The sequence below is a fragment of the Nothobranchius furzeri genome, chromosome 14 (assembly GCF_043380555.1).
Source record: "Nothobranchius furzeri strain GRZ-AD chromosome 14, NfurGRZ-RIMD1, whole genome shotgun sequence".
NCBI classification, from domain to species: Eukaryota; Metazoa; Chordata; class Actinopteri; order Cyprinodontiformes; family Nothobranchiidae; genus Nothobranchius; species Nothobranchius furzeri.
Genome location: NC_091754.1, coordinates 51,355,885 through 51,377,823, shown reverse-complemented (window position 1 = coordinate 51,377,823; position 21,939 = coordinate 51,355,885). Strand labels below are relative to the sequence as shown.

Here is a 21,939-nt window from a genome sequence, read left to right as displayed (position 1 = left end):
GTGGACGACAGAACAAACTGTAGAAACATGTCTTTGTTGTGTGGGATACCTGGCTACATGTGTACAAGGTCTTAGACCTTTTTCTTTCTTTTCATTTTCATTTCACTTTATTTATAGAGTGCCATCCACGACCCAGAAGGGCACCCAAGACAATGTACACTACAGCAAAAGACAGGACATGCAGAAACAGCATAAAAAAGACAATAAAAATATATATTATTGCAATAAAATCCAATATTACAGATTAAAAAATATTCAGCCAGAGGAACAATAGCAACAGAATACTACAGCTATTGTTTAAAAGCCTTGATAAAAATGTGCCTTCAGACGTGACTTAAAAATCAGCAATGGTGGCAAGTGACGAACTGACATGGGCAACTCATTCAAAGGTTTTGGAGCCAAGACAGAGAACGCCCAATCCCCCTGCGATCTTAGTACGCAGCACTGTCAACGGGTTCCCATCAGCCAAGCGTAATGCCCCTAATAAAGTGTAGCAGCAAAATAAAGCCGCTAGTTATGATGCAGCAGTTCCATGCAAGGCCTTGAAGGCAATTGTTAGTGCCTTAAATTCTGCCCTAAAATGTACTGGGAGCCAGTGTAGTGACGCCAATACTGGCGTAATATGCTCCCAGCGTCTGGCATTGGACAAAGGGAAGCAGCTGTGTTTTGGACAAACTGCAATCATGCAACGCACCCTGACCAAGTCGAGAATACAATGCATAACAGTAGACCAATTTTGAAGGAACCAAGGTAGGAATTATTGAGTCAAGGTGTTCCCAAGACAGCATGTCCCTTCTTTTTGAGAGGCAGCGCAAGTTGAAAGCACATGAGCACACAACACAATTTATGTGTGCGTTAAACTAACAGAAGTTAGTAACAGTGCTTGATCCATGGTCTAACCTCCCTTAACCACTGTTAAATTGCATTGACTGGCCCACTTAGCCACTTTTCTTGACATTTTGACTTTATTCTGTAAACATATGGATGTACAAAGTTAACCTGTTAATTATCGTTGTGACCGGGTAAAATAGTTTTGCTCGGTTAACTGCTTCAAGACTGGGCTGCATGGTGGCGCAGTTGTTAGCACTGTTACCTTGCAGCAAGAAGCTTGCAAGTCCGAAACTTTCTGCGTGGAGTTGCGTGTTCTCCCCATGCATGCGTGGGTTTCCGCATACTCCGGTTTGCCCCGCAGATCACAACATGCCCTATAGATTCGCTATTGTATGTCGCTTTGGATAAAAGTGTCTGCCACATAAATAAACATAAGTCCTTCTGGTGCGCTGGGGTGTAATACATTTTGTGCCACTAGAGGGTGCGAGAGCGCCGCTATCACAATGCGTTTATTGGGCAATTGCAGAAAAAGAAATGAGCTCGTTACATGACCAAACAAATGTGCTCAAACATGGAGCGTTTAGCAAAGAGCACGGCGTTGGAGCATTTTATTCTTAGTTATTTCATTCTTGGAACACAATAGGCCTCTCATCAACACGCTGAGCCTGGCAGAACATGGCGCAGCAAACTGAACCAAGACTAGCAACAACAGGTCAGCTGGCCATGACGCCCCTGCTTGCGTCTGATTCCTAATTTGTCTAGTAAAATAAATGAATGTAATTATTTTGTTCAGTGGAAGGAAAAAAAAGTGTTTTTTTTTTTAAACGTTGCTTCCAGAATGCGCTTATGAGCACGCTATCACTAGCAGCGCTGTGTATTTGATGCCAGACAGTCTGCCCAACAAGTTCAGAGTCTGAGGGACATTCCAGCTGTCATCCCACTCTCTTTACATTTTGTTCGATGTAACGAATGTGGAACTTAAGTTGTGCGTCAGAATTATATTAAAAAAAAGAGTAGATTGCAAAAGCGTTATTTATAGAGTGGGGCAAATATTTATGTGATCTATTAACCATTAGGGGGCATCAATAACAGGTTAAAGAAATTTTGTTAAACGTGCATGCCTATGTAGACATTTAAATTTCCTATCAACAGTTTTTATACATTTTTATACTTTTATTTCTGGACATTTTCACTTTTTTATGTTAATAGTTTGACTTTTCCCCCTCAACATTTCCATTTAATTCTAACTTTTTATCTCCTCGTCGTCATCTTCCTCTGCTTATCCGGGTCCGGGTCGCGGGGGCAGCATCCCAACTAGGGAGCTCCAGACTGTCCTCTTCCCGGCCACCTCCACCAGCTCCTCCGGCAGGACCCCAAGGCGTTCCCGGACCAGATTGGAGATGTAACCTCTCCAACGTGTCCTGGGTCGACCCGGGGGCCTCCTGCCAGCAGGACCTGCCCAAAACACCTCCCCGGGGAGGCGTCCAGGAGGCATCCTGACCAGATGCCCAAACCACCTCAGCTGACTCCTTTCGATCCGGAGGAGCAGCGGTTCTACTCCGAGTCCCTCCCGAATGTCCGAGCTCCTCACCCTATCTCAGCCACCCTACGGAGGAAACTCATTTCAGCCCCTTGTATCCGCGATCTCATTCTTTCGGTCATTACCCAAAGCTCATGACCATAGGTGAGGATTGGGACGCAGATCGACCGGTAAATTGAGAGCCTGGCTTTCTGGCTCAGCTCCCTCTTCACCACGACAGATCGGCTCAGGGTCCGCATCACTGCACACGCCGAACCAATCCGCCTGTCGATCTCTCGATCCCTCCTACCCTCACTCGTGAACAAGACCCCGAGATACTTAAACTCCTCCACTTGAGGTAGGACCTCTCTCCCGACCCGGAGTTGGCAAGCCACCCTTTTTATCTCCACAAATATAAAGTTCCTTTTTGTGAGTGGCCCTAATGCACTGTCGCAACAATCCGGACATGACCAGCAGTCTCTCTAATGAGATCTTCCATAACCACATTTTTCCAGGCAATGTTTTCTGCATTTTATTTGCAATTGCAGATGAGACTTTTATTCCAGGGTCAATCCTAATCTACAGTTTGGTGATGACACGCTCTCCAGACCATATTGGATTTTAGACACATTGCTGTGGACGGTGTGGTAAAGCTTCCACATCACAGGCCCAGACCTACAAAACACCGATTCCAACCACAACGCCGTGCCAGCACAGCCAAAGAAAACTGTATTGTTTTCCAATCACTGCCTGCTGCTTTATGAGCTCTTCCAGCCACAAAAACATTGGCCCAATGGAGCAGGCTGCAGCAGCCAGAGGAGGGTTCCTCACCACTGGAGAGGAGGAGGAGGAGATAGGGGATCAGAAAGGGAGGATAATAAAATACAAGCATGTGTGCACTTATCAACAACTCCCACACTGAGATGAACCTGTTCTGGGCCATTCCACCGAATGGGTGCCATTTCCATCCATTTCCGTCCCCAGGAGGTTTTTTGAATCAAGGTGCATGAAAATTTACAGGTAAATAATTTTTGTTATTAAACAAAAGGTCCTGCATAAGTATCTGAGTGTAAATTTAACATTAATCTTGGGCAAGAATAATAGAAAGTACTTTGAACACTGAAAAAACATTTCAGTGCATGTATTTTTCACCTGTCCCTGATCTTTAACATTACTCTTAGAGTGAAATATAATTAATAAAATCCCCCCAAATTTATCTTTTTTTTGCATTTTTGCGTGACTCTATATCCTGTCTATGTTTCACAAATACTTTTTTCAAAACAATTTTATACTTTATTTGTTAAAATACACATTTTAGTTGTGTCCCTAGGTTTACACTCAGTCCTGTTACCCAAATACATTACCCCATCTGTTTTATTTTGAAAATTCCAAAGGTGACCCATACAACAGGAAGTTGCATCATAAGGATCTTCAAAAGGCCATGGGAAGACCAAAAGTAAGGTCTCTCATTCATTTTTCTGTCTATTTAATAATATATTAGCTGTAAATGACGAGGTCAATCTCAACATACTGTCCTGTTACTTTAATTATATCTTACTTACCATTTGTTTATTTTAAAAATACACATTTTTGGTAAATCACTAGATTGTGCTTTATGTCCTCATGCTATTAGCAACGATGTGATGTGGCTATATTTGGTGTATTTGCTAACTCTATGCTAAAAACTCAGTCCTGTTACTTTCAGTCCTGTTACCCATATGAGAAGTAACAGGACTGAGTAATGGTAACAGGGCTGAGTAGAGTTCATTGATGAAGTGATAATTTTTTAGATAGAATATATTATTATTTTACACTATTGACTTGATTTTATTTATTTATTTATTTATTATTTTACTTTTACACTTGACATTGCAGAGGTTGTGATCTAAGATCAGTTTTGTAATGTGACTTTAATGCTTGCAGGGAGCAAAGCCACCACATAGTGCAGCAGAAAAGCAGCGGCTCTATCGGGCTCGACGTGATGCCGACCCAGAGCGGAGGGAAAGATATCTTGAGAGGGAAAAAAGAAAATACAGGGAGGACTTAGAATCAGGCAAGAAGAAAACAATTGACCAACTAAGTGAGAGGGAAAAGCGCAGACGACGCAAAAAGTGGAGGGAGACATACCATACAATCAAAGACAGAAAAAAAGTTCAGCAGTACCTTGTGACCCCTCCAGACACACCCCAACTCTCACCAGAGCAAGCTATAGATCCACAACCAAGAACTTCCAGGTCCAATTTATGAAATTGATATCCATCTGTTTATACAATATAATGACATTAATTTGTAACATCTGAAATATGTAAATAAGTGCTATTTTGACATGTTTCTTCTAGGCAATGTGATCAGGGGCGGAGAAGACGACGAAAAACACTAAAGAACCTTGAAAAACAAATTCATCAACTACAAGGCCTATTGAGGAAACAAACCCAGAAAACAGAAAAATACAAGAAAAAAGTCCAGCGCATGACAAAGAAAGTCCTAAAAAAGAAGACAAAAGAAACTGAGTCTCCACGCACAAAAGTTAAAAGACAGATGACACAGCTTCCACCAGCAGCCATTCAAAAAACTCTTCTGTTTCATGAGGCTCTGGTGGACGGCATCCGAAACAAATACAGAAAAGCACAGGGGGAAAAAGAAAGGCAAATAATTGCAAAAGTACTAACAGGAAAAGTCCTTAAAAAGTACAGATTGCAACGCTTGGCTCAAAACTCATTAGGATTTTCAAAGAAAAGATGGAGGAATGATGAGAATGTCAACTACAGCTACCAACGGAAGCGGAACAGCAGGGTTCCAGATAGTTTGACAAGTAGAGTGAGAGCTTTCTACACAAGGGATGATGTTAGTCGTATCACAACAGGGAAGAGACAGACCATCACTTGGAAGAAAACTAAAAAGCAGAAACGGTTCCTTTTGGATACCATGAAAAATTTGCACATGAAGTTTTTAGCTGAAGAGCAAAGCTCCATCTCTTACTCACTCTTCTGTTTGCTTCGTCCTTTCTGGGTTATTCATCCAACTCTGAGTGATCGGGACACATGCATGTGCAAGATGCATGAGAATCTGGGTTTTATTGTACAGAAGCTGCACCACTTGAAAGTGATCAGCACTATCAACCTGGAAGATCTTGTGAAAACCATCGCATGTGACACAGAAAACATGAAGTGCATGTATGGAGAATGCTCTGAGTGCAAGAATCTATGCTGCCCATTCTCTTCCAAGTACAATCCAGAGAGTCAAGAGACATATCTCCAATGGGCAATAGTGGATAAAGAGCATAACAATGACCCCAGTGGCAAAACATCTAAAATCACAATCAAACAAGAATCCCAGGCAACACAAGAAGAACTTCTGGACCAGCTGAACCTGCTGCTGCATAGGTTTAAGAGACATTCTTATAACATCAAGAATCAGTTTACCCACTACAGGGCACTGAGACAGGGCTTGAAGTCACATGAATGTTTAATTCACGTTGACTTCTCTGAAAATTACGTCTGCAAGTACAGCACAGAAATACAGGCTGTCCACTTTGGAGCATCACACCAGCAGGCAACACTGCACACAGGTGTGCTTTATGTGAACACATCCTCCTGCCCTATGTCCTTCTGCACAGTGTCCCCCTCAAGACTGAAGGGTCCACCAGCAATCTGGCAGCATTTGTCACCAGTCCTTGATTATGTGCATATGGCACATCCAGAGGTCTCCACAATCCATTTTTACAGTGATGGCCCATGCACTCAGTATAGACAGCGAGGGAATTTTTTCATGTTTTGTACTGAGCTGTTCAAACAAGGATTCACTGCTGGAACATGGAACTTCTTTGAGGCGAGCCATGGGAAGGGGGCACCAGATGGTGTAGGAGGAGCTCTGAAGAGGAGAGCCGACAGTCTGGTCAGCAAAGGGACAGACATTCCTCATGCTGCCAAATTCTTTGATGTGTTGCAAAAGACAGAAACAACAATTAAGTTGTTTTTTGTCAATGAGGAAGCAGTGGAGAAAGCTGTTCAGGAGATGCCAAATGATGTGCCATCAATTCCCTCCACAATGAGGATACATCAGGTGGTAACCCTTGCCCAAGGAGAACTGACATACAGAGATATCAGCTGCTTGTGCACAACAAGACAAAATCTAACTTGTAAGTGCTTTAATGCAAAGTCTTTCACGTTGGATCATCAACAGGCAGCACTCAGAGCCACAGAAATTATGTGGCAAAGTTCAGACATTGTTGGCAAATGGTGTGTGGTTAAGTATGATGATGACATATACCCAGGTGTCATCACAGATACATCTGAAACACATGTTGAGGTCCGTTGCATGCACAAAATTGGGGTCAACAGGTTTTTCTGGCCAGCGCGCAAAGACCTGCTGTGGTACCTCTTTGAGGACATTTTGTGCATCATCCCACCCCTGAGGCAGGTCACATCTCGCTATATGGCAATTGAAAAGGGGGTCTGGGACCAACTTGACAGTGTGCCTTAGAAAAGGCCACACAAAGCCCCTGTAGCACATGTGCCCCGTGTTCATTGGTCATTCCTGTTACCCTCTGTTCATTCCTGTTACAGCTTGTTCATTTCTGTTACTCAGTTGTTTGTCTGTAAAAAAACAATAAAAATGAACTTATTTTTTCAATCATATTTGTTCCACCATTTATTAAATAGTTTACTGAATTACATTAGAATAAATTTTATTAACTAGAGCCCTGTGTCTCCTTGAAATGAAAAATATGGCTTTTGATCTTTCAAAAAATTACAACGTTTGTATGTTCATGTGAATTTTTTTATAACAAACATTAAATATTTGAACTTAAAACTAACCTTTTTATTAAAATAAACACTTTCTTGAGGGGAAAATGAAGGAATTAGTTGACAGTCTTCTATATGTGCTTTTTAAGAAGTTACATGAGTTTTGGTAACAGGACTGAAAATAAAGCAAACACGTTCATCTAAAAAAACATGTAAAAAATTAATTAAAGGCATTTAAGATTGACCAATGATCATTTGAAATAGTTAAATAAGTGTGTTACTAGATTTACTTTTGAAAATTGCATTAAAACCCAGTTTAATTTGATGCACTTGCATAAAATAAATGGCACCTATTCGGTGGAATTACCCTTCTACGAGCGGAGCCTTGACAGATTTCTAATCTTTTGCAGAAACGGCGCAAAAGAGTCCAAAGAGATGCTGAGTTCTCAGTTTTCACCGTGTAACCTTCATGGCCTTGACCCACATCTGTGTGTTTTGCCTTCATGTGACCACCAAGCTTCAAGGTGCAGGAACACATCACCTGGCTTTCTGTCAGCTTTCAGAACGCAGGAAGCATGTGGTCTTTTACACTTCACAGTTCCATCACAGGATGCTTGTTTTTGCATTTCTGGAACCACTTTTGGTCTCCTGAGTTTCACATTTCTGCTTCACGGTTGTGTCAAAAGGGCTGAACCTAATAAAATGTACATTTCTAGTGATGTACGCAGAACAGTAGCAGAAACACCTTCATGCATGCAGTCCGGAGTGCAAAACAATCTTAAATAAGCAAGTTTTAGTTCAAAAAATACTATTTTTAGCTTTGCAGACAACACATTTTTAGGCGTTATTACACTGATATTAATACAATTAAATCAGCAGCACACTTACAAGATATGAGTTCTGCCTGTCGAGAAACACGGAGTCCCCCATTGTCCCAGAATAAATATCCACATAAATAAACGCACAAAATGTGAAGGAGGAATAAAAAAATATCAAAAAGTCCAGAAACGTTGTGGGAAGAAAGTCTCCAAAAGTCTTCTCTCGTTTATATTCAAGGATGAGGTTCAGGCTTTTATTTTTGAAACTACAACTCACAGCCGAAGCGCGTGTATTTGTTTTTCTGTTAAAACCCCTAAATAATATTATTAATAATGACAATAAAAGCGTGTCACGAAACAAAACGTGTGACAAAAACACACCGCGGTGCGTCAAAAGGATCCATTCTGCGCGCGCCGTGCGTTCTGCTGAAGACGGATGCTGAGACCGAAGGCAGAGACGCTTCGGTCGAGTCAGCGCCGCTACCACCAGATTTCCGGTGCAGATTTTCAAAATAAACCCCCGTTTCTAATTCTTATTCACAATTTAAACCATGACGTTTATATAACTAGAATACCGCTAAAAACACGCATTGAATCTTACGCAGATATTATATAATTATCAAATTAACCCTTTAACTGGTATGTTAAAAACAGTTTTTATTCCTATATATTGTTGAAGCATGCCCTGAATCTAATACAGACACCTACATCAAAACGTTTCTTTAAAAATTGTGTTTTTCTACATTATTATTACTAGCTCATATTATATAAATGTTGTTGCATGAAAAAAGGAACATTCATATGTTTACTTATTGTAGAAATTATATTAAAGGCCTGACCCGCAGATGTCAAAAAATGTTGTTGTTTGAACACACCGTCAGAACAAGGACCTTTTTATTTTTCTCGTAGTGTTTTATTTTTCAACCATAACTGAAATTATTTGTATTCAAATGAGACAGTAATAGCAATAATGTGCTTAATAATTGCATCAATGTTGTATTTGTATATCCATCCTAATTAAATCACTTCTTTTTTTGATTACAAGCATGGGTTGTTTTGCAAAAAAATAAAAATAAAGAAAGAGTCACGATGCTACAAGTGTTGGGTGACAGGTTTCAATAATACATTTTTTGCAGGGGTGGCATGGGGGGGGGGGGGAGATTCAATCTAACTGAGCCATATTAGTCCTCTTGGCCAGGACAATCATGTGACTAACGATCTCTTGATTTAAGCTGAAAACAGAACTGCATGTTTTTATTTTGAAAGCTGAGCTCTGCTTTTCCAGTTTTCTAAGAGCATTTCCAGGACTCTGACAGAAAGATAACAGAGAAAAGGTGGAGGCAGGGCGGAGGGAAGTGAAGTAGGAGGACCAGCAATGGAATGGAGCTTTTGATTATCAACAGCAGGGCCCTGTTTGAAAGTTTTCATGTCACTGACCCACAAATGGGGCTCCACACTTGATAAGATTTGACTGAAGAATCTCCAGGCAGGAAGGCTGTTTGGTTTAGAACTAGACCTGTTACTACTGAAGGAGCAAAATAAAAAGCTACAAATTTTCCGCATTGACGAAATGACTTTTTGTTTTGTTTGGTTAAATTTTACTTTGAAAAACTGTCTGTAGCCTTATGTATAAACCGCTCCAAATTTAGGTTTGTCAAAGAAACCACCCTCCCGCCCAAAAAGCTGCATGGTGGCGCAGTGGTTAGCACTGCTGCCTCGCAGCAAGAAGGTTGCAGGTTCGAAACTCGGCTGCGGCCTTTCTGCGTGGAGTTGCGTGTTCTCCCCATGCATGTGTGGGTTTCCTTCGGGTACTCCGGTTTCCCCCACAGATCACAACATGCCCTATAGGATATAAATTGTAAGTCGCTTTGGATAAAAGCGTCTGCTGAATAAATAAACACATAAACACACATAAACAAAAAGATCCTAATTCTTCTTCGGCAGGTATTTTAAAGGGGTAGGGTTTCTTTTAACAGTGATAAATTACTTGCTGCAGGCCAGTTACTAATGGAAATAAATTACAGTAGAAGAAAAATGAACAAAACACAGGCATAAACCAACAGCCTTTATTATATAGTCAGTAGGGTGATCACTTTTGTCTGTACGGGTGGACATCTCAGTGCCGCCAGCCATCAGAGAAGGTGTGTGTGTGTGTGTGCGTTCGTGCGTGTGTGTGTGTGTGTGTATGTGTGTGTGTGTGTGTGTGTGTGTGTGTTTGGGGGTGGGGGGTATGTCATCAAAGAGTTTCTTACCTCACTGGAAAAAATAACGATCAAGAAACTTGTAACATGTCCGTGAATGTCAAATGTTTTAGCAGAAGACACGTTGGAGTGTTTAGGATTTATCTGCGCGATCCTGGTGGAGGCACACAAATGATGAGTTACATAATCTCAACACAAAAGTATGGAAAATGTCAGTGTAGATGTGTTATTTACTTATTTCTGCACGGTAAGACGTGGCTCTTTCTATAAGTGAGGTGGGAACGCCAAGCCGTCTAAATCAGGAGATATGTGTAGAAAACTATCTTCACGCTCAGCCTCCATGTTGCTTTATGTCCAATGGAAAAGTACTTGTCCCGTATAACGGTGGCTAATTGCTGTTGTGAAGTACATTTTGAGGGCATTAAGCAACGCTTTCACATCTGGTGGAAAGATGGGGTATAGGCTTACATTTGGACTGAACTCAGTTCAAGGACACCCCCCATACAAAAATGACTCAAGCCTTTTTTATAAAACAATGCCGTCAAGTTGACGCAATGCTGAGCTGGCAACAGGGAGCCTTAGGTGGGTTATAAGTGATCAGACAGTGGAGGTAATAAGGCGCAATCGTGTCCTTTTTACAAGATTATGTGATGACCATATAAAGGAGGTTGGGGGGGGGGGGGGCTTTGCGCTGCTGTGGACTTCCATTAATCTAGTACATAATTTGCTTTTTATTGTGATTGAACGTTCATTACGTTTTCTTTTAACAAACCTCTCCTAAAGGTGTCTGTCCTCCACTGTCCCGGTGCAGTCTCTGGTGATCTGAGCTCCAACTACAACAGAGAAGCTCCCAGTGCTCTGCATCGCTCCAGTTTAGCATCTCAACTGGTTTTGTTTACAAAAGTGAAACTTACAGCCAGTGTTCACTTTCATTTTCAATATTAAAGCCAGCCGGAGCTCGGCAGTGGCTCCCCACATGATCATGACACCGTCCTTTGTTGCGCCAAGGCGTAAAATGCATTCACAAGTCTGGCATTGCGGCAATATCACTACCAAACATGGAGGCACGAATGCCTCAAAATTGTCTCATCGCCATGCTGCCACAGCTCATTGTTAAGACACACGGTGGCAGCAGTATTACGCTGGTGTGTCGGCATGGTGTGTCTTCTAAAAGGGTATTAAGCGGAAGTTTGATGTTGCAATAGTTGACTCACCCCCAACATATTCTGCAAGCTCTAACACATCACACATAACATTCTTTTCAATGTTTGACCAAAACAGCTAAGAATCCACAAATTCAGAACATAAGATTGTCTTAGTTCAAGACATCTCTAGAAAGGTGGTAGAAGATAGTCTGTAATTTGTTAAAAATGGCAGTGAAATGGTCATTCAACCTTTGGACAAATCTAAATGAGCCATCAGATGTGTAACTAGTGTTAGGCAATCTGTGTCAGAAGACTACTCGCATCCATCCTCATAAAAAACAGAAGTTAGGAAAAACAAATGGAAGACAACCCCGTTTTATCAAGACACACACACACACACACACACACACACACACACACATGCACACTTACTTAGCAAGGGCTAATGAAAACCATCTGCCTCTTTCTCTCTTTTTTTTTTTGTTCCAAAACAAGACACTAGGCTCTTTTCTTTAATTCAGTCCACCAAATGTGTGAATGAGTTGACGACTTACAGAAGCTGGATCCCTTCCAGCTTATCAGATTGTTGTAAAACCATTTAAAGAATGCAAAGGAGTTAAAAGGGACACTTATTGTAAAGCGAGGAGATAACAAAAAGAGTCGACTCAGCCGTAAACTAAGGTGAAACTGTGAAGTGTATCTTATAGAGGCATCACCAAAACACTTGTGCTAAAAGACTGCCAGAGACAGAAAACCTGTTTGTACACAAGACGGCCTTATCAGGCCGCGTCTCTATGAGGTCTGGAATGTAACTTTACGTGATGGAAATTGTCGAGAAATTTTGTTCAGTGACATTTAAAAGCTAAGCATCGGCCATGTATTTTTTTAGTTTGATTAAAGCTATGAAGCATATCCCAGCATGTTGGACACACATTTCTGTCTCTGGTGTCACATGTTTGGACTGAGACAAATTGTACAAATACTAAAGGAGGCTGCACATGTTTCCTAACAAATTCAGTCTTTTTGAACGTGCACAATGCAATGCTTCCATGCTTTCTTCTGGTTTTAGACATTTAATGGGGATTACTACAAGGACTCAACAAATGGCTCACCAATAAAATAGAGTGCAGTCCAAATCCAAAATCCATTTTGAAACCTTCTTTTGTTTCTCTCTTTTTTTAATATAAAATAACATTAAATTTTTTGTCATTTAAGGTCCTTAAAATTGTTTATATCAAACCCACCTCCATGTAATATTGAATAATAAAGCCATAATAGCTATAAATTTAAAATTGGAAATTTGAACATTTACTTAGAAATCATTAAAGGCACTTAATATGTGAAATAAATAATAATATATAAATATCAATCAATCAATCAATCAATCAATCAATCAAAGCTTTATTTATAAAGCGCCTTCCGCAATCCTGTCAGGAAGCCCAAGGCGCTGAACACGGTACAGTAGAAGTACAAATATATTGAATAAATCAAAAATAAAAGCAATTCAAAAATAAAAGCAATTCAAATTACAAAATACAAATTACAAAAAAAGGTGAAACATTCTAGTACAACCACTGCATAAAGAGGACGAGCAGCTCGCAGCATGCACCCGCGCGAGCGCCATCTTACTCTCTAACTATGTTCATATTCAAATACTAGGGATGCTCAGTATCGGCTTGTTTTACCGATATACCGATATTGTCGGACACTTCATTTCCGACAACGATATGTTCTGTGTCCCCCTCTCAAAGGAAAAAGAAAACAAAATCATTTTAAGTTACGAACATCACATTTCTACTATCACACGTGCCTAAATTGTAAACATTTTCTGTGTAAAATAATAACTATTTGAGTTTAAATTAATAACAGGAAAAGTGCCTCGTTTAATTTGTCTCTAACAGCAGCTGAATCTCATTCTCGCTAAGTGCGATTCTAAGATGTGTACATTAGCTAGTAATGTATTTTTCTGTTTATTGCAGTTACGGTGATAAAACTTTTATAAAGATCTTCAGATAAGAAAAGTAAGCCTTGTTGTTTGTTAGCTGGCTAGCTACACATAGCTACGCACTGTACGTTCACTACAAAGGGCAAGTTTCTACCTCACAAGTTTCACCAAATACGCTAATATCAACAGCTGGAGGAGAAAGTAGATTCCGAATTTGGAGTCTTATTACCTGATTTGGACATCTCGCTTCTGATTGGCTAACAGCAACACAACACTTTTTTTTAAACTTGACTTTACCACTGACTGTTTGCTCTCTGACGTTGATGTTTAATCGCCACAAATAACACAAGACTGAGGGAGTTCTTGTGTGTGGTGCAGTTGCTGATGCTAACAGTTAGCTTCTGCTAGTTGGCCAGTCTCTGCTGTTTCCTGGACGCTAAACCAACAACAACCTGCACCGTCGTGAGTCAAGATGGGTGAATCTATGAATGTTAAGTGACAGTGTGACATAGATCCAGGGTTTTTCCTTGTTCAAATGGAGGCAGAGGTGGTACCATCCTGACCATGCGCCAGCACATGCATACTCAGTGCAATCAACTGCCTCACTTTTTTAAAGGCAAAATATTGTTTCCTTAAGTGTTCTAATCTAAGCTTCTGTTGATTAATAGAATATTCCATTTGACAATGTTTCAAGTGAAACAAAACTGGTTTGCTGCTAAAAAGTATGAAACAAAACAACTAAATTATCAGGCTGAAATAACAGACTTATTATAAAAGGCTCAATAATATGCATTAGATTGGTGTTTAGTTCCCATTTTCCCATCTGATATTTATAGTTAAAAATATTTTTAAATGTTTGACCTACATTTCAGTAATATTTTAGGTTTGTATTAATAACACTTATCTTAGTCAAAATAACACATAAATATATCCAGTAAAATAGAATGCATTTCATTAACATGCATTTGTGTTGGAAATGGTAATAACATTTAATTTCTGCTGCTAACAATGTAATGGTGGCATGTTATGTACGGGCTGACTCTGATTATTATCCAGTTCAAATTATGTTCAAAGATAGAAGCGTTTGTGAATTATATACTACGACGGCTTTCTGTACTTCCTGCTCCCGTATGTGGAGCAGACTTGTAGCAGTAATGTGTCACGTGTCTGCAGTGGTTCTGATCCGTAGCGCTGCAGGATGCAGAATAAACAGGATGGTGGGGACTTTTCATCCGCTTGTAGAGTTTATTCTTTCTTAGTTTTACGATCATCATATATTTTTCTGTGTGCCACTTGATCGTGAGACTGCTACCCGTTAGCTTTAGCATTAGCCAATCTGCGTGTAGCTCAAGCCCCCACAATGCGGCTCAAAAATTGAAGCAATCCCTCAGTAGAGCCTCGGTCTGGCCTGTCCTGGTTTCAGGATTTTGAGTCTCTGTGTTTGTGTATTCTTTTTTGGATATTATTTGTGTAATTGTTGGACAAAATGACTTGCTGTGGTATTAATTGCACTAATAGAGCGTCCAAGGAGTCTCCACTTCATTTTTTTCGGTAAGTAAAATTATATTTATGTATTTTAGTTCACTGCCGAGCTGAGCTTAGATTTTAACATGTACTGTTTAACCATGAAATTTAAATGTAATAGGGTAAAACCCAGTGCATTTAACATAATGCTGCACTTTAGAAAATGGGTTGAAATATAACATGTTGGTGCAGCTGGGTTCCGACTATCGGCTTGTGGAGCTCTCGGGAGACCGATGTTTTCCACCCGTTTCTCCCCTCCCCGCAGCTCGGTGCATCTCTGTCTGATCGCGGCTTCTGTCTGCTGCGCGGGCTGCCGGCTTGTGGAGCTATCGGATGGAAACCAATGTTTTCCACCCGGTTCTCCCCTCCCTGCAGCCTGGTGCATCTCTGTCTGATCGCGGCTCCTGTCTGCTGCGCGGGCTGCCGGCTTGTGGAGCTCTGGGATGGAAACCTTTCCACCCACCTCTCCCCAGCTGCAGCTCTGCGCATCTCAGATTGCAGCGGCGCTTGTCTGCTGTGCGGCTGCCAGCTTGTGGAGGTCTCGGGAGACCTTTGTGTTCCACCCGGTTTTACCCAGCGGTCAGCCCGGCGTATCTCTGACTCAGAAGCTCTGGTGTTGTGCATAGTTAACTCCGGTTGTAGCTAAGTTGCTACCTCCGTTAGCTTAGCTCCCACCTCCGCGTTAGCTTTGGGTTAGCTTCAGGTTAGCTTGTAGCTAGTTCGACCGGGTGTCGTCAGTTGATCCCAGCCTTACAGCCCCACCCTCAGCTCCTCCTCTCTTCCCTTTTATGGAATTGTCTGGGCTTGACGGAACCTGTGACACGGTCAAAATGGCGGTGGTGGCCACCTCCTATTTATCTTGAAAAATGTGTTATTGGAGCTATGGAAACCCATTGTCCAATATTTATATGTTGATGGTGTAGCTGCACTTTTGATCCCAAACTTTGGACTGATTCTGCCTTTGTGCCTTTGCTGGTTCCTGTAATGTCCTCCACTGCATCGAGATGACCACACTGTGCGCCAGACAAAAAGTCAATTGATTAATGACGTTTTTCAGCCAGCTTCAGTTGAACAATAATACAATTATATACAGGCATCACCATGATGTACACAGTGATGCAAGTAATGCATTACTTAGCATGTTACCCTAAAATGACCACTTTTTGCAGTAACGGCTAAATGAATACGTTACTATTTCCATATCAGTAATCAAATGAAATGTACTAGTCAAAGACGCTATGCTGGTTACTGTTTTTGTGTAATCGTTTTTGTGGTTTGCAATGCTGGCAAACCAGCAACAACAATACCGAGACACGTGTAACCAACAACAGCAAGTATATTGTATTCAGAACAAGCAGGTGCAGCATATTAAGCCTCTTAGGTGTGTTCTTGCTGTGTCTTTGTAAATCCATGCTTTCGTTCTTTTTTAAACACAGAAACAGTTTTGTTTACCTGTTTGTAGCTACAGTTTCGCCGACAGCGTCAGCCTGAAGAAGCCGGCAGCTGTCGGCGAAACCGTAGCTACAAACAGGTAAACAAAACTGTTTCTGTGTTTAAAAAAGAACGAAAGCATGGAGCATATTAAGCCACTAAATGACAGGACGGCACAGTAAAATTATTACCAACCAAAAATTGCACTGGCAACAAAACCCCAACAAACACACCACAATAGAACAAACAACTGGAAACCTGGCTACCTGGTTTACAGTTGTTTTGTCTTATTTTGGTGTGTTTTCAGATGTTTTGTTGTTTTGTTTTGTTTTTGTTTGGTTTGTGTTGGCTGTTATTTGCCTCTTGTTCAGTGTTCTGATTGTGCTATATTTGGTTGGTGTTAATTTTGCACCACAAGTAGCTATTGCATTCCAAGGAATGGGACCCCAGTGCCGTTCGGCTGTTCAGCGATGTTTCTCAAAGTAATTTTGGATTTTAGTGTGTGTGGTCATGCAGGATGCTAGCTTTTAGCATACTGCCCCACACATTGCACGGGCAAAGCAAAACTGATAGCTGGTTTTCATGTTGCGGCAATGTGTTTAGTTATTGGCAGCTATTGAAAATAATAGAGTAACTTCAGCATAAAGTAATCAGTAAAGTAACTAAATTACTCTTGGAAGGAGTAATCAGTAGTTAGTAATCAAATGACTATTTCAAGGTAACTGTGGCAACACTGGTTGTAATCAGGACCACAGCCTGACAAACAGACTATTCTTCGCTTGTTGGACGTAAAGGATCGAAAAACAACATCCAAAAATACCCTCCATTGCTACGTTATGTGGGGCTGTCAACGTCTAAGAGTTGGTCAACAGGATTTGCATCTGGTTCAGACATCTCTGTAGTGCTGGAACCATGAACTGAGCTTTATATGCAAAGCAGCAGCTATTGTTACATCGACTCCAGAGCTCAATGGACGGAAGACAAAAGAAAAATAATCTTGAAGTGAAACCTGTGAGCATTTATTTGTACGTGTGTATTTACAACGAGCTGGTACAACAAGTTTGGAAGTGCGCAGCAAATGCGGCTTAGGCGTGTTAAGGCTGGAACAAATTTCCACATCCACTAAGACATTAGCCTCGGGATTTTTCTCGACCCGTTTGTGTTTACGTGTCTGTTCCCTACTTTCAAATGTCAATCTGGAGGCTGAGCTACTTGAATATTTGTGAAAGATGAGTGACAAGAATAAGTATTAGCATCTGTTTAGATTCTAATCTCAAGTTCTTTCCAACACGGAGACTTAATAAGCTTTCATACTAATATTTAGGTACAAACACATGCTAAGTACTTTAGCAGTTGGATCCAATATTCAGATGAGGTTCGTGGATTTGGCAATCGATTTTTCAGAAGGTGCAGCTTTGTCTTTTCAAAAGCAGAATATCTGAGTTGTTAAAAATCACTTCTTTTAAGTTGAAAGCATTCTGATGGACGGACCAGTAAATCTGTTTAATGAAACTCAAGAAATAAACCAGACATTTCACGTCTTCCATCTTCAAACGCTACTTTACTTTATGGTAAAAGGAAGTTAGGTTAAAAACAAACTAAACGACTGGAATGTATTCCTTCATATTACCAAATAAAAATCAAGTCTCCTTTTAACACAAACTTCAAATTGCATGTGGTTTTTAAAGAGGTAGTGAGGAGAACTAAGCACATTTGACCAAATTTAAAGCAGGAGGTTTACAAAGCAAGTCTGAAGGATGACCTCAGCAGTGGGGAATGTGTGCATAAGTCTGTGTTTGCCAAAATAGAGAAAGAAATGGACAGAAACATATGTTCACCCCCGCTGCATTACTCAGAAGGTAAATGGTGAATGCAAACAAATGAAAACAAACTAACAGATACGTCTTGTTCAGGGTCGTGAACTTGAGAAATGACCCTCGTCGAGTAGAGAAGCCTTCTTTTTTTAGAACTGATCACTCAACGTCCTCTAAATACGACACACAAACACAAAATCATGTGCGTGGAAAGTGACGATGGCTTGGGTCTGGATTCAATCTAAATGCTTCTTTCAACAGGCCAACTTGTGTGTCCGAAAATCTCCATACTTCGTCGAGAAAGCAAACAGACACAAAAGAAGGTGAAAGAGGAGAAAGCTGAGATAGCAGGAAAGAATTTCCTTTCCACCTCCATTAGACTTTGCGTCTTTGGTACTGACCTGCAGGCAAAGAATGCTAAATGCAACAAGACTCATTGCGAAATGTGATATTATCTAAATGCAATGCAACACTTACCACCTGCATATTTACAGTGAAGGATTTTTCCTGTAGGCTATTTCAATTATGGAAATATGCAATTTATTGGAAAAACAATAAGAAAATAGGGGTATGGCAGAGCTAAAAAAATGACCAGATAACTCAAAAGGTGAAGCTGGTGTTTCACCGGACATTCTTAGTGTTTCGAAAATGTTACAAAATGTTCTTGAGTGTTTTATATTTCGTTATGAGTCACTGGACTTAGATTAATTTTTTTGTTTTCAAAAGAAAATGAAATTTAAAAAAAAATGTTGGAATGCCTCAAAAAGTTTTAGGTTTGAACTGGAAGGGATGTATAGACATTTTATTTTAGTTTGGCCTAAACCAGGGTCGTCTAAACTTTTAAATACAAGGGTCAAAGTTGTCAAATGAATTAATAGTCCTTATGGACCCCAAAATTGTTTTTCACTTTTTTTTTATCACAAGTTCTTATGAAATGGTACAAAGTGTCACTACAGTAACAGTGTAGTGGAGTGGCAAAATTCGTGATTTTAAAAATGGGGGGGGGGGGGGGGGTATTGCACAAAAATCACTCTGAGGGCAAGAACTGGCCCCATGGCCGCACTTTGGACATGCCTGGTTTAAATTATAGAACATTAATATGGTGCTTGGCAGTACACATGGTGTTCAACCCAACTGTTTGAAGAAAGTTCCATAGTATTCAGTTCACATTGAGGAAATTGAGAAAATTGCTATCAATAAAGTACTTAACCACAAAAATTTTTTTGAGTATCTACAAGGTAAGGATATCACAACTTTTTTGTTGGATTTTGCTAAGAAACTCTAGCCTGGCAAGCCATCCAGTCTGGCTATGACCCACAAACCAAGCTCAGTCATTGGGCGGAATCTAAAGTTTTCTTTTAAACAACCATATTGTTCGTTGCTATTGGACAACGAACAATATGGCATACTCGCTGCTACGCACAGAGTTAGAATTACGGGGAAGCTAAGCTAACACCATCACCCTTTCAGGGCTCTCCTGAAAGGGTAATGCGCTCCCTTAGAAGCCCACAACTTACACACCTGGGGGGAGCCAGAAAAAATATCCAGTTTCAACCTTACATTATTAATATCGACTCTCGGCATACCGGGGATTCTTTTGAGCAGAGAGAATGAAGAGCACTGATTATGCTCTCTAGAAAGCTGCGTCCAGTAACATTCTCAAAGTGGCCCCACCAAAACGATAAAATTAACATGCAAGCCACTCATATTCTCTGGTACTTTCTGTCTTTTATTTGTGCCTGACGCGCTCTGGTGCAGTGGAGCTCAAAACCTGTGCCCCAATAACTGCACCTCACTAGTGCGGCCACACAGTGCACATTCTGTTATTATCGTGGTCAGTAGATCCCTTTGATCTGCTTAGTTCAAAAGTAACTCATAAGGTGAAAAAGTAGATGGAGACATGCTAGGATTTGAAAACCCTCACACTGTGATGTCACACTGTGAATTTGCATTCATGGCCTCACCTATTCTGGCTTGCGCCCGCCCACAGGAAGGCCTTTTTAAAAAATTTACAGCAAGGAGAGGGAGCGGAGAGTGTCTTGGTGATAGCTGAACATGTTTTGTTAGCCAATCAGAAACAACGTGTATTCATTTCATTAATAATAATGAGTAATTGTGCTGTTTTCATATCAGAACAGGAGCATCGTAGCTTTTTTTAATGACTCATAAGGCACTGATTTACACTAGAGAACACTACAAATGTATTGAATAACTGAGTAAACTACACTTTTAGGAGACATGAAAAAATGCTTTTTGTATTCACTTGAATAATACGGTAATTACATTTATTATTTTTAATTGACATAATTGGAAATTGTACAGTTCAGTAGGGGTACGAAACAACCTGTTTGTTCATAAATTGTCCCTTAGCTCCAGCCCGTTCACACTGATGCAAACACACACATAGACAGGAACTGCCCACTGTCCTCGCCTTCCTACGCCTCCTTAATGTCTTCTGCCACAACAGTTGCCATGGTGTCTCAGCTTGCCTGCTGCGTTGGACAGCACAGTACCAAGGTTGTGCATATTTGGATGACGGAGTCTTTGTATACATGCTTGCACTGCCAGCTGTCAGGCTTTAATTTCACCTAATGTCTTCCAGAGCATCATAAACCTTTAATTATGTATTTCTTATGTGGGAAGATATTTCTGTAATGTAAAGTCTGATTGATTATGCTCTAACTAGTTTAAATAGACATGCCTTCGATGTTTGCTTCAAAATACTGAAACAGTTGAGAAAACATTGCAACAATCTGTGGGAAAATAATTCATTGGTTTTCTCCATTTTAGTGCCTCGTCATCCACTTTCTGGCTGCAAAAATTGCAAATAAAAAATAGTTTCCCCTTGTTTCCATAGCACCATAGCCACAGAGTTTGGTTCATTCTGAAAACATTAAAAGTGACATCATGTTTAAATGAGCTTAGATCTGAGGTGCAAAGTGGCCAAAATGAACCAATGCCAAATACAATGTAAATGTGCATTTTGTTTTAAAAATTAACAGATCCACTTAGAATAGAACAAAAGATACTTGAGTAGAGAGCTCGGAATAGTGTGGACAACAGAACCAAATGGGTGATTTGATGTGAAAAGGGTGAATCAGCCTCCTTAAAATGAGGGGTAGCGTGTCTCATTTGTCCTTGCATTTTGTCTATCGTGTCTGCTTCCACATCGTGTGTATGAATCAAGGGGCATTCATAGTTTGAACGTTGTTAAACCAATGCAGAAGTGACAAAAAATGCTGTTCCAAACTCATCCTCTAGGGGCTGGCACCAAAAGTCAGCAAATCCTCATTGACTCCCATGTTAAAAATGCCATTTTCACAGAAGAAATAAACATGTTTACAGCCTGGTTCAAAAACCAAGTTAGGTTTAATATGTCTAGTCTATGGTCATGACAATTCTGATGGGGGTGAATGTTTTTGTAACTTTTCCGTTTAGGTGTAATTAAATGCTTTAAATTGTGAATAATTCGATTTGATTGACAGGTAGCATGAGCATCAGCGCTAGCGGCTAGCTCCAGGGAAGGCTTCAGCCTCCGCCTCATGTTAAAAGGCTCTCTGAACTGTCGTTATGTCTTCTGTGTGTTCATGTTAGGATGTTAATCGTGGATTTATCGGACAAAGATGTTAAGCTGAGGTACTAACAAACTATTCTTTGCTTCTTTTTGTCACTAAGTAAAATAAAAATTCTGCAGGATGAATTGGGAACAATGTTGTGAATTTACACAACACTACTTGGTCAGAATGGGGTGAAATAAAACATGTTGGTAGGGCTGGGAGACTCACAGCCAGAGCTGCAGGTGCATCAGCCCCGCTGATCTCTGACCGCGGCAGAGGAGCTGCGCCTGGGCTCATGCAGCCCAAATCTGATCACTGTGGTCTGAGGCTGTGCATTTGACACCTGTGGAGCTCACTAAGGGAGACCACAGAAACTCTGCAGCTCGGTGGGTTGATGGGTGCTGCAAGT

General features: G+C 40.6%; 2 protein-coding genes across 4 annotated transcripts in view; one reads left to right on the top strand and one right to left on the bottom strand.

Annotated features, from left to right (window-relative positions):
* Positions 1-21,939, bottom strand: part of LOC107381065 (rho GTPase-activating protein 6) — a 135,029-nt gene that overhangs the window by 60,685 nt on the left and 52,405 nt on the right. Inside the window, exon 1 of one of the 2 annotated variants that reach the window (XM_015952554.3) lies at positions 7,984-8,246. The exons of the other annotated variant lie outside the window; for it this stretch is intronic. Within the exon in view, the coding sequence (XP_015808040.3) occupies positions 7,984-8,025 (42 nt within the window). The 5' untranslated portion in view covers positions 8,026-8,246. Of the gene's footprint in view, positions 1-7,983; positions 8,247-21,939 lie in introns of those variants that run through there. 2 annotated transcript variants of the gene reach the window in all.
* On the top strand, positions 3,664-6,985 carry LOC139062666 (uncharacterized). Of its 2 annotated transcripts, XM_070544187.1 has the most exons (3): positions 3,664-3,806; positions 4,274-4,584; positions 4,690-6,985. In XM_070544187.1, the coding sequence occupies exons 1-3, from the start codon at positions 3,792-3,794 to the stop codon at positions 6,830-6,832; spliced, it is 2,469 nt and encodes an 822-aa protein (XP_070400288.1). In that variant the 5' UTR covers positions 3,664-3,791; the 3' UTR covers positions 6,833-6,985. The 2 variants fall into 2 exon arrangements, with proteins under 2 accessions (XP_070400288.1, XP_070400289.1); XM_070544188.1 differs by lacking the exon at positions 4,274-4,584.